The sequence below is a fragment of the Taudactylus pleione genome, unplaced genomic scaffold (assembly GCF_031769625.1).
Source record: "Taudactylus pleione unplaced genomic scaffold, aTauple2 ptg000041l, whole genome shotgun sequence".
NCBI lineage: Eukaryota > Metazoa > Chordata > Amphibia > Anura > Myobatrachidae > Taudactylus > Taudactylus pleione.
In genome coordinates this window covers 23,514,023-23,525,305 of record NW_028284443.1, presented here as the reverse complement: position 1 = coordinate 23,525,305, position 11,283 = coordinate 23,514,023, and the positions used below count along the sequence as shown (strand labels likewise).

The window sequence follows — 11,283 nt, the reverse complement described above, 5'->3', positions numbered from 1 at the left end:
GTCTTTTTTTTTCATGGAGCGGCCTCCTAGCCGCTCGTATAGCTGTGGGTTGACACCCACAGCTATTGCGAGTGGCCAAGATGATGGTCGCGATGGTCAACACCATCGGGCTTGCGACGAGACCCTTGTGGTAGGGTCTCGTGGCCGCAAGCCCCAGAGAGATTTCGGCTCTAACAGAGCCGGAATCTCTCCACTGACATCACTCATGATGTCAGAGGGGCCGCTCCCAAACGTGAGGCGTTCTCATGGGAACGCCTCCATTTGAGCAGCCACCCCCTGGTCCGCCCACCAAAGGGGGTGAGCTGCCACTCAGCATCGAAAGCTCGCCCCCTTTGGTGCGAGACCCGGAGCGACGGATTGCCCATCGCTATCTGGGTCTCGCGAATGCGCACGACGGAGCATGCGCTCTGGGCCACCATCGAACCGGTTGCGAGTGCTCAGTGCTTGCGACAGAGTCTGAATCAGGCCCACTATCTGAAGATGGTGTTACCCACCGCATCCAAGCATTCCAGGGCTTGGTGCATATGAGAAATGCGGTCAAACCCCCGAAAACTAAATTTCCAGGGGCTTGACTGCTTTTTTCACATTGCTGCATCCCATCCCAGGTCTATAGATAGACAGTAAAAAGGTTGACAATGTCTAGATAGACACCAGATGTTAGACAGGCAATAGGTCGACAGGGACAAAAGGTCAACAGTAAAGGTCAATATGGAAAACTGTTGACGGGGTCAAGAGGTCGACACAAAAAGGTTGCCACTTTTTTAGGGTTAGGCACTTACCGGAGTGTTAGGTTTAGGCATTAGAAGGGATGGTTAGGGTTAGGCACCAGGAGGGATAAAGCAGTCGGGAAGCCGGCCATCGGGATTAAGTCCGCCGGCTTCCCGACTGCATACCGAGCCTATAGAGATTTGCAGAATTCTGGTGCTTGAAGTGGCTGGATGGGGTAGGCTGGGGAGATCTGATGCAGAAGTAGTACAGTAAGAGCTTGTTTGCAAAACTGTAAACACAGGCAGACCAAGACACAGACACAATACACCTGAACAAGCTGTACTACTCCATGTGATCAAGGACCGGTGCAAATAGCGGATAATGAAGAGGACAGTTGTAAAAACTAGCAATGTGCTTGTGATTAGCAGTTTCCGAATGCACTGATGCGGATTGTTGTTTTCTTCATTTCTTGGGCATATGTTGTACTTTTCTATGTGTCTGTGAAATAAACCATTTTAGTTCCCATATACAAGGCTGGGAGCAGTTTCTGATGTATTAGAGAAGTATTTAAGTTTTGTTAATGCAAATTTTACAAGCAAAATTAAAGTTATAAACATGGACACGTCTATGAGATATATGCCTAGCGTAAACTGGGGGCATATGACACTTGTGTATTCCAGCATGTACTGTATCTTGCGATAGGTGCAGCCATGCAATGTTTTAGTGAATGTATTCTACGTTTTCATTTTGAGTTGCAATTGCGGCCATCTCTGCATGTGTTATAGCTACTACACTGAAACATTCTTTTCTCAGAAAGTAGACCTGTGACTAATGTTTTTGTAGCAAATGTTTAATATATTATACTTTTTAAAATGGTAAGGTAATTAGGTCAGGATCAGACAGAAAAAAATTCAACAGTAAAAATAATAGCCTATTAGATTTTTGTATTATGGGACTCGCTAGATCTAATTTGCAAAAAAAAAAAAATGGAGCAAGTATATTTAGCATGATGTTGTCATTAGTAGTGAAAGGATTGTAATATTGCTGTAGGTTTAGATAGTTGTATACATGTAAAAAGAACTAACCTATAAAAGAAACCTTTTTAAAAAAACAAGACAAAAAAAAAACACAACCTATGGATAACCTGTTGTGCTGTCGGTTCAGGGGTTAGATTATTGGGAGTCCACTTTTGTGTGGCCCATGATTTCTGCTTTGTGAGGTTTGGTTATTAGAGATCTATTAGTATGAATTTCAGAATGCGCTAGCATAGGCCAGGATATGTAAAACACATACAGCTCTGGGCTTGGGGGCTAATGTGTCTAGCTCAGAGGTTCCCAAACGTGGTCCTCAAGGCTCCCCAACAGTTCAGGTTTTAGAAATATCCATGGTTGAGCACAGGTGGTTAAACCAAATTGCTTGAGGTACTAATTACGTCACCTGTTCTTAATCATGGATATCTCTAAAACCTGAACTTTTGGGGGGCCTTGAGGACAGAGTTTGGGAACCTCTGATCTAGATAAGTCCTAGCCTAATAGTACCTTTTTGACCAAGTTTTGTGTTGCTCTGCTGACACCTGGGCATCATTGCCTTTTGATTTATATAGCCTAGCTGCTGGCCTTGAACCTTGTTTTTAGCCTGCCCAATCTTCTCTCTCGCTTTGTACTTGCTGCTCATGTTGATATTGACCTTACTGCAAGGCATCAGTTTTTACTCATTTGTTTTGTTTTCTACTTCCATTAGTGAATGTCTGGGATTATGCTCTTATGGTCCTAGAGCAAGAGAGTATTCACTGCTTTATGAGAAACGGGGCTTCTATACGGTCAAGGATGATTATGCAAGCCCAGTCCCAGAATTTACATAGGTTTGTAGTGCTAGAGAAACCACATTTTCAATTTGGTAACCAGCAAGGGCTGTGTGATGGTAGGCACTGAATACCAGTTAATGGTAGGTCCCAGGAGAGAGACCCTATATGGGGTTGTTGAAGATGGCAACGGTCTTGTGTAGAACTCTCCAGAATCTCTAAATTATTTTTACAAGACATTTGGCTTCTAGCTTTTATAGAAGACTTGAGGAGTACAAATAATGACAACTGCAACTGAAGAAGCAGCAAGAGTGAGTCCATCCAATTTCACATTAACCTAAAAATGGTCATTGTTTGGGCAAATATTTTTTCTATAAGAAAGTTTGAAAGCAAAAGATTTTCCATGTACTAGCTAAATGAGGCTTGTTTATAACATTCCTGCACCTGTGTATCCTCTCTTCTGCTGCTACGATACACACCTTAGGTAACCTATTTATTACTAAATGTTACATGTAGGATTTAGACTGCCAAAAACAAAAGGAGGTCAGGACTGGTCTGTTGGCATCAGCCATCCGTGTTCACACTGGTTACAACATAAAAAGGAAAGGGGGATAATGTCTAATAAGAAAATCCTTACCTACATACAGGAGATAGTTCTGGCACATGAAAAAGCAGATGCCATCACCATTTCCATTTAAAAAAAAGTACACTACGGTATATCATAGCTCATTATACATCAACCCTTATGGTTTAGGTTACTAGTATAAACACAAAATAGAATGCAATACATTGCTAATTGGGACCAGCTGAGGAAAAATAGACAACTTTGCTGTCACATTACCAGCACCTTCATCAAGAGTCACACCACTTTACAAACTACATCTCCACACATTACATTTTAAGGAGACATAAAAAAAGGGAACACAGGGTGCTATGATTGTATCAGACATTTAATGAGAAAAGTTCCAAATTATACATAAGCCACCAATTACAAAATGCAAAGAAAGAAAAAGCATCCTAGGCTTGTGCTTTGAAACAGCACTAGTATCTTGTATTTAAGCTTTCAAAAAACATGTAGGGCCAAATGTAATAGGGTAAGTTTAGAAAATGTCAGAGAAAACTCTCATACTTTTTAAACTCGGAAAATGTAATAGAGTCCAAGAACATGCAAACACACGTTTTTCAGACTAACATTTTATATCTCATCCAGATGTTTTCCCATTTTGAAAATACAACACGATCAATGTGAGAGTTTGCTGCTAAGCTCTCACATTTTCTAAACTCTCACCCTACTACATATGGCCCCTAATCACTTACAGGACTCCATTTATTACAATGACAGCAGTGTATGTTGTGCAGAAATTAGGGAAATAAAAATTAATGGCCTGTGAAAAAAAAAAAAAAAAAAAAAAAAAGGAGGGGGGGGGGGTCATGAGGGAAAGGAGGGTTAATTTAAAAAGGAATGCATTTTGGGCACACATAGAACAGGGTGAAACCAAAGTACAACTATTTTTTTTTTTTTTTAAATGGCAGTCAAACAGTATGATGCAATAATGTGTATTTTATATCGTGGGTGATAAGCCAAAGGGTGTAATGTTTGTCAACTAGTACCTGCAAACTTTTTATGATTGTAAGCTTGCGAGCAGGGCCCTCTTATTTTTAGGTCAGTCTCTTACAACCCACTCTTGTTCTATTAAATGTTGTTTCAAATTGTAAAGCGCAACGGAATATGCTACGCTATATAAGAAACTGTTAATAATTATAAAAATAAATTAAGTGCCTATTTTTTAAATCAATTATCACCAATGACCTAACAGATTCAAACCTATGTAATTAATTCCCTAGGTATCTGCCCCCAATCATTAGCTGCTCCGCCCAACCATGTGAAACTAGTAGCAATTATTGCTTTATTTAAATATCAGATATAAGATGTGTTTTTATTTCAACAGTTTGAAACATTGAGGCCTTTAAACAATGGGAAGAAAAGATACTAGTAACATTTTACATTTGAGATTAGGGATGTGCTCACTGTGGCGCTCATTCAGCAGTGCATGCAGATTCCCGATGATCGTGAATCTGCGAAGGCGCATGACCCGTACTGCACATGTGCAGTACGGGTCCTGCATATATGTACGCAGAGCGGCAGCATACTGTCAGTGATTGACAATCTGCTGCAGTCTGTTTCCCGAAACGGAGGAGTGTCGCGCTGTTTGGGGGGGTGGGGGGGGGGGGGGGATGAGGCCAGGATCTCTGTTGGCTCATGGAGATTTCCTAGCTTGTTCCTCTCATCTGCATCGGCCGGCTGCCTGTTCCGCAGATTATCCTAGTCGTGATGCCTCCTGCTGCATTACCATATCTGCACAGACGGAATTGCAAAGCTGTTTGCGAGCAGCTTTGCAATTCCGTCCGAAACTGAATAAGGCCCTGTGTGCGATTTATTGTGGATAATGTATGCAGCTACACCACTCTGTGGAGTTGCTCATTTTATTGTAATTTAATACTAAAAAGTCAAAACCAAGTTGATAAAGTATAAAATAAGATATTTTCAAGTGCAAACAATATTCATGTTCTAAACAGATTTAATAAGTCATTTAAATTGCAGTGGCTTTTCATATAGATTATAAAATAATACAAAAGCATTAACTGGTATAAACACAAATTCCAATACAAGACATTGCTAGTACTGCCCACTTCTCCTCCTGGCATAGTAACCCAAACATGCACAAAAGCCAATGCCTGTGAGAAACATTCCAAGCAGAAGTGCTATTGCGTTCCCTTCATCCATGGCTTCCACTCCTGGAAGCAGAAACACCAGTGATATAACCACTGACAGAAGTTTGTAGATGTCGCCAGAGAAAGCCATGTTTTCCTGAATGAAGATATTTCTGTGTAAAAAAAAATAATATTAAGAAACCGTTATTTACCATAATGTATACAAAGAAAACCGCACATGGTGCTGGGTCACTTCAACCGGCCCCATCCCCACTAAAAACTTAGTGTCTTGGCTCCTCTCCTTTCCTGCATTATGGCTGTTCTGTCTCCATCCCCGGCAGTGGGAGCCGCTAAGAGGAGTGCGCCACACTCACATGACAGAGAGGGGACAGACCCTGGTAGTTAAATACAGGTTGAGTCTACCATATCCAAAATGCTTGGGACCAGGGGTATTTTGGATAACGGAATATTCCGTATTTTGGAATAATTGCATACCATAATGAAATATCTTGGGAATGGGACTCCAATATACACACAGCCTGCAACTCATTTTATACAATATTTTCAATAATTTTGTGGCTCAAGCAAAGTTTGTGTACATACATGAAATAAATTTATGTTTCATTTACACCCTATACACACAGCCTGAAGGCAATTTTATACAATATTTTTAATAATTTGTGCCTTAGACAAAGTTTGTGTACATTGAACCATCAAAAATCAAAGGTTTTATTATCTCAGTCATGCCAAAATTATTCCGTATTTCGGAATATTCCATATTTCGGAATATTTGGATATGGGAGACTCAACCTGTATCTATAAACTGTATTTTAAATCAACAGAGCCAAGACTTTAAGTAATTACAATAAAATGGTTTGCTCCCATATTTTCCTATAATTCACTTCAGTAACTTAATCCCTACTGTACCAGTCCCTGATAGGTTTCTGCCATACAGAGACAATCAAAAGATAGAACTTTTAAGGGCTGCCCCACATACTGCGATTTAATTTCCACTAACCTGACTGCACACTCGTTCTGCAAGACATCAACTTTCTCTGTCTTTTTGTAGAACACAGAATAGCAGACAAAAGATGCGGGTGCTTTCATCCCCACAGCCCCTCCTCCAAACTGAACAGTTGTAGGATTTCAGAAGATGGTTATTTAAAAGTAGGTCCACATAATAGTTTAAAAAAGAAAAATAACCTGATAATGGAACTTAAATCCTTACTGATTGAGTATTTTATACCTTTGTGACTTGACCACATTTCATTTTTACTGTATACTGGTTCAAGCTAGAATCCTTTTATAAATACTTTGTAGCGATGGAGTACTGCAAAATATACGATTCCTACCAGATTAGGGTGCAGATATCACAGGGGTAGTGTGCTTAGGTGTTCTGTGGGGACATTTTCATTTAGGTTTAGATTGGAATCTCTGATGCTAGCCCAACCAGCTCTAGTTATAGACTATAGATTCAGTGAAGCATGGAATTCACAAATAGAATGGAATAGAATTTCCTAGTACGGTACAGCAAAAGTAAAACTGGATGTTGGTGTCACTGGAACTTTGCACCTCTGGCCTGTTCCACCACAAATTTCAGTTTGCATGAAATACCACTGCAACTTTGCACATATCTAATCTTTGGGCTCAAATCAATGTGAAGTGGATGCGCCGAGAGGAGCTCCCGAAGCTATTCAATTGAACGCATAGTTATGTCGGAGAATGCCCGTTCTTGAACCTTAAACATGGTGTTTAGTTGTGAGGACCAGCATTCTACGACTTAAGTGCCTGGCGTGAAAGTGATTCTGCTGCGCTAAGGGCAGAAAACAGCACCGCGCCAGGAGTTGTCAGATTTCTGCTCGCACCCCAGGAGGGATACGAGAAGAAATCCTTCAGTCGTGCTTCACAGCGCGCTGAATTGAATAGCTCCGGGAGCTCTTTCCCACCGCTATTCAATTCGTGTTGAATTGAGCCCTTTGTGGACCTTTAATGCATTTCCCATTGCTTTGCTCTAAAAAAGATTTTCATTTGGCAGTTTAATTAAATAAATTTATGTTTTTTATTTTGTCTTAATTGCCTTTTGACCTAATTTTATTAAATCTCTGTATAGATTTAGGCCTGGAAGAAGCTGCATATACAAACACAATAAAAAATGTTGCATATACAAATACCAATTAATCTACAAAGAAAATAAATGCAAACGCTTTCTCTTTACAATTGAAAAATTAAATTATCACAAATCCCACATGAAAACAGGGCCCTGAAATTCTGCACAGACTAGTTGGGGTAGGCATAAAGACCCTTTCTTCTAAAACCATGTGGAAACTTCAGTTCCCACATGATTCTAAATATCCTGGCTGTGTAATAATATCCTAATGCAGGAGATACAAAAAAACTGCGATCCTTCTCCAGCAGCTTTGGTTTATTTATTATTATTCATACATAGGAGGGTTAATTATGTTGAGACATTTTAAATGTCTTCACACAGATAGAAAAAAAAATGTCTGGCAACACCACACTGATTAATCCATAGGCCTTTGTAGGAGACATAAAACTAAGGATGATAGTAATGATACAGTCATTAGCAATTGGCTAAAGCTACCATTATGACCATCTTGCTGAAGCTATGCAAGAGTGGTTGTAACTATTTGTGCAGCTATTACATTGGAGAAAACATTTATAATTGCTTTCAATCATTAACAGTTTCCATGCCGCTGTACAAAAATACTGAGGGCATAGCCATCACTTATACCCCAAATCCACCCAGTAGGTTTACAGATGAAAGTGTAAAGGAGACTCTGGGGTATTCTCGGAGTGTTTGACCTCAAAATTGGAAGTGAACCTAAAAGCTGGCCATACACCAGACCAACTTTCAGCCAACCGTCCAACTAGTCGGTTGGTTGGAATGAAAATCTAGAACTGCTTCCAAAAGCTGGAAAATATAAGACAATGATTGTTCAGAAAGGCTTGTTAAATCTGTTTGATTTAAACAACTTGTCAAAATGACAGTTTTGTCCATTTCCCGAAGCTTGGGAGCAAATGCCCGATTGTCATTTGCTCTTATACATTACCGAATTTTCATTCCCACCAACCAAATAGTTGGATGAAATTTTTTTTAGTGCAGTGGTTCTCAAACTCGGTGCTCAGGACCCCACACGGTTACCCAGCAGGCGCACAGGTGTAGTCATTACTTACTGACACATTTTAAAAGATCCACAGGTTGAGCTAATTATTTCACATGCGATTCTGTGAGGAGACCTGGAAAACATGCACTGTTTGGGGTCCTGAGGATCGAGTTTGAGAACCTGTGATTTACTGTATGGCCAGCTTTATATTAAATGCACACATACATGGCTATGAGGCCTATGTATCAAGCTAATTTTTACTTAAAATTATGCAGAGACTGCAGTTTCTGTATAATTTTATGTACTAATAGATAAACATAAATCTCCGGCAAAGTGCGAATTAAGACTACAGATCGCAGTCCCTATTATCAATGCGGACTACAATCTGACCCCCTATGTACTAAATTCTAAAAAAGCGAAGTTTAGCCCTGGTAGTTTACACCATCTGAAGGTGGTGTCAACTACTGTAAGTCTATGGGGGCTCCAGGGGCAGGATAGAGATCTTTCGATCTCTCCCCCGCAGTCCCTAGCCGGCCCGTGTAGCTGACGCTGTGCGCATGTGCAGTGTCAGCTTCCACCAGAGAAGTTTTTCACTTTAGTGAAAGACTTATCCTAAATGCCGTTTACGGGTTACGGCAACCTCTATCCCTGCGAGTTCACCTTGGTACATAGCTGGTTTATTTTCATTAAAAATTAAAATATTCCCGGCGAGATGGATACATAATAATCGCGGCAGTGCAGCGATTATTAGTACATAGACACCTTAAGGTGCATACACACAACAATTTTTTTAACAATTTAACTATAACGACGTCGTTTATCGTTAAAAAAATAGTTCCATTTCTGAGTTATAACGATGAACGATTATCGTTCATGCCTCTCGTTTTCTAGTTTATTCTGACTGACCAACTGAACGGTTTTCATTAAGGGAAGTTACAAAAATAGTTTGTAGTTCATAAATCGTTCATTACACTTTAAAAAAAATCTGACAGATAATCTGACAGAAAATAGTTCATAAAATCGTTAATAAAATCGTTGGTAACAAAATCATTACGTGTGTACGCACCTTAAGTCTTTAACACACACACGCATAAACATTATAGAATTCTGCACTTGGGATTTTCAGCTTCATATGAGTCACTCCCCCTAATCAATTTACTTTTATATATAATATTGGTTTATACAACCTTTTAAATGTTTGCACAATAAGAAATACATTTTTCAGGCTTTTAACAGCACTAAATTCTGAGAGCTAAACAAACATTGGGGCCTATGTATCAAGCTGTTTGTTACATAAAATTATGCCGTTTCTGCATAATATTATGTATTGCTCCTATGTACTAATGGCACAATGCAGGAGATGTTACAAAAATCGCAGGCAAAATGCTAATTAGTGCTGCAGATTGCAGTCCCATTATCAATGAGAACTACGATCTGTACCACACTCCAAACAGCGAAGCTTTTCAAAATTTAGCTCTTGTACTTTACACCATCTTCAGATGGTGTAAACTGCTGTAAGCCTTCGGCCGGCTCCAGTAGCTGACACTGGGGGAGGTGTAAGAAGCCCAGAAGCGGTATAAGCGCACGTTATGTGCGCTGATACCGCTTCTCCCCGATGTATGATCGGGGGTCTGGGCGGTAAATGACAGAGGCACTAGAAGCGCCAATAGCCTGGGCCATGTACGAACGGTCAGATTGCCTGACCGTTCCGTTCGGCCCACTGTAGCTGTCGTTATCGACAGCTACAGCCTGGCACTGCCCTATCTCCACAGCAGGGACAGCGCTGTCCCTGCTGCGGCGGCTACCGGCTCCATGCGGGGATCTCACGATACTTGCGAGATACCGCGCATGCTCAGTGGAGCCGGCTGGGACAGAGCCACAGGGCATCAGCACTAGGCTGATGCGCTGTGGTCTCTAGCGGGTAGCGCCGGAGAGGGCAGTTAACGGTCCCCCTCTCCGGACGATGAGATGTTCTTACATCTCATCGGTAATGCTTCCTGCTTCGCCTCGGTAAAGAGGGGAAGCGTTATAGCGGCTATCATACATCTACCCCACTGTGCGCAATGTCAGCTTCCACAGGAGAAGTCTCACAAACTGAGAGACTTCTACAATTTACAGAGGACAGAACTTGCAAGGACAGCGGTTACCACAACTGCTACCCCCTGCGAGTTCCCCTTTGTATATAGTGGATATATTTATTAAAAATTAAACTATCCCCTGCGATATGGATACATAATAATCGTGGCAGTTCCACTATTATTAGCACATAGTCAATAATCAGATGTCTTCATAAAATGCCTCTAAAAGAACTAAACATTAATCAGAGCACTTACCTGTCTTTGGTGGTTTATGAACTCAGCAGAGGCACACTTCCATGTGTTTACCAACTGTAACAATTTAGAAAAGCAGCTTTGTTAAAATAAACAAAGACCTTTTTGTTGTACAAACAGATGGACAAATGTTACAGCCTAGATGTACCTGAGTAGTGGTACGCTGCAATTACAGCCAGGACCCGCCTTGACCCTTTTGAAACCTGCTCCAATCTGCTGACTGAAACTTATTTAGCAAGGTAAGTGCAGTGCAGTCAGTATACTCTCTTAGCAGGCACACATCAGGAAGAGAGAAGAGGAAGTGCTCTGTACTACAAATCCCATGATGCTTTATGTGTGTACAGCCCAGAAGTTATTCCTATGTTATAACCTCGCAGAGAGGGAGAAAAGGTCATGTGTATGACAGCGGCAATTGTTCTGCGTCTGTGTAATGACTGAGTCATTCTGCTGTGTTCTAAAGCTGACACGTGTTACTTATTATTTCTTTTAACTAATGAAAGACGAGGCTGATTTATTGGCATGGTGTTTTTGTGACTAAACAAATGCCATTTCAGTGTCTGGATAGTCTGGCATTGCAGTGACCAATTAGCAGGAGGTTATGCTATTA

At 40.8% G+C, this 11,283-nt stretch overlaps 1 protein-coding gene across 1 annotated transcript; it reads right to left on the bottom strand.

Moving 5' to 3' along the window:
- Positions 1-3,441: 3,441 nt before the first annotated feature.
- On the bottom strand, positions 3,442-10,993 carry SMIM30 (small integral membrane protein 30). The gene is made up of 3 exons (XM_088456312.1): positions 10,825-10,993; positions 10,680-10,733; positions 3,442-5,394 (listed from the first exon to the last, which is right to left on the bottom strand). The coding sequence occupies exon 3, from the start codon at positions 5,370-5,372 to the stop codon at positions 5,187-5,189; it is 186 nt and encodes a 61-aa protein (XP_088312438.1). The 5' UTR covers positions 5,373-5,394; positions 10,680-10,733; positions 10,825-10,993; the 3' UTR covers positions 3,442-5,186.
- Positions 10,994-11,283: the final 290 nt, after the last annotated feature.

Excerpts from the sequence above, each read along its gene's own strand:
- SMIM30 (XM_088456312.1), bottom strand. The coding sequence starts at position 5,372 with ATGGCTTTCTCTGGCGACATCTACAAACTTCTGTCAGTGGTTATATCA.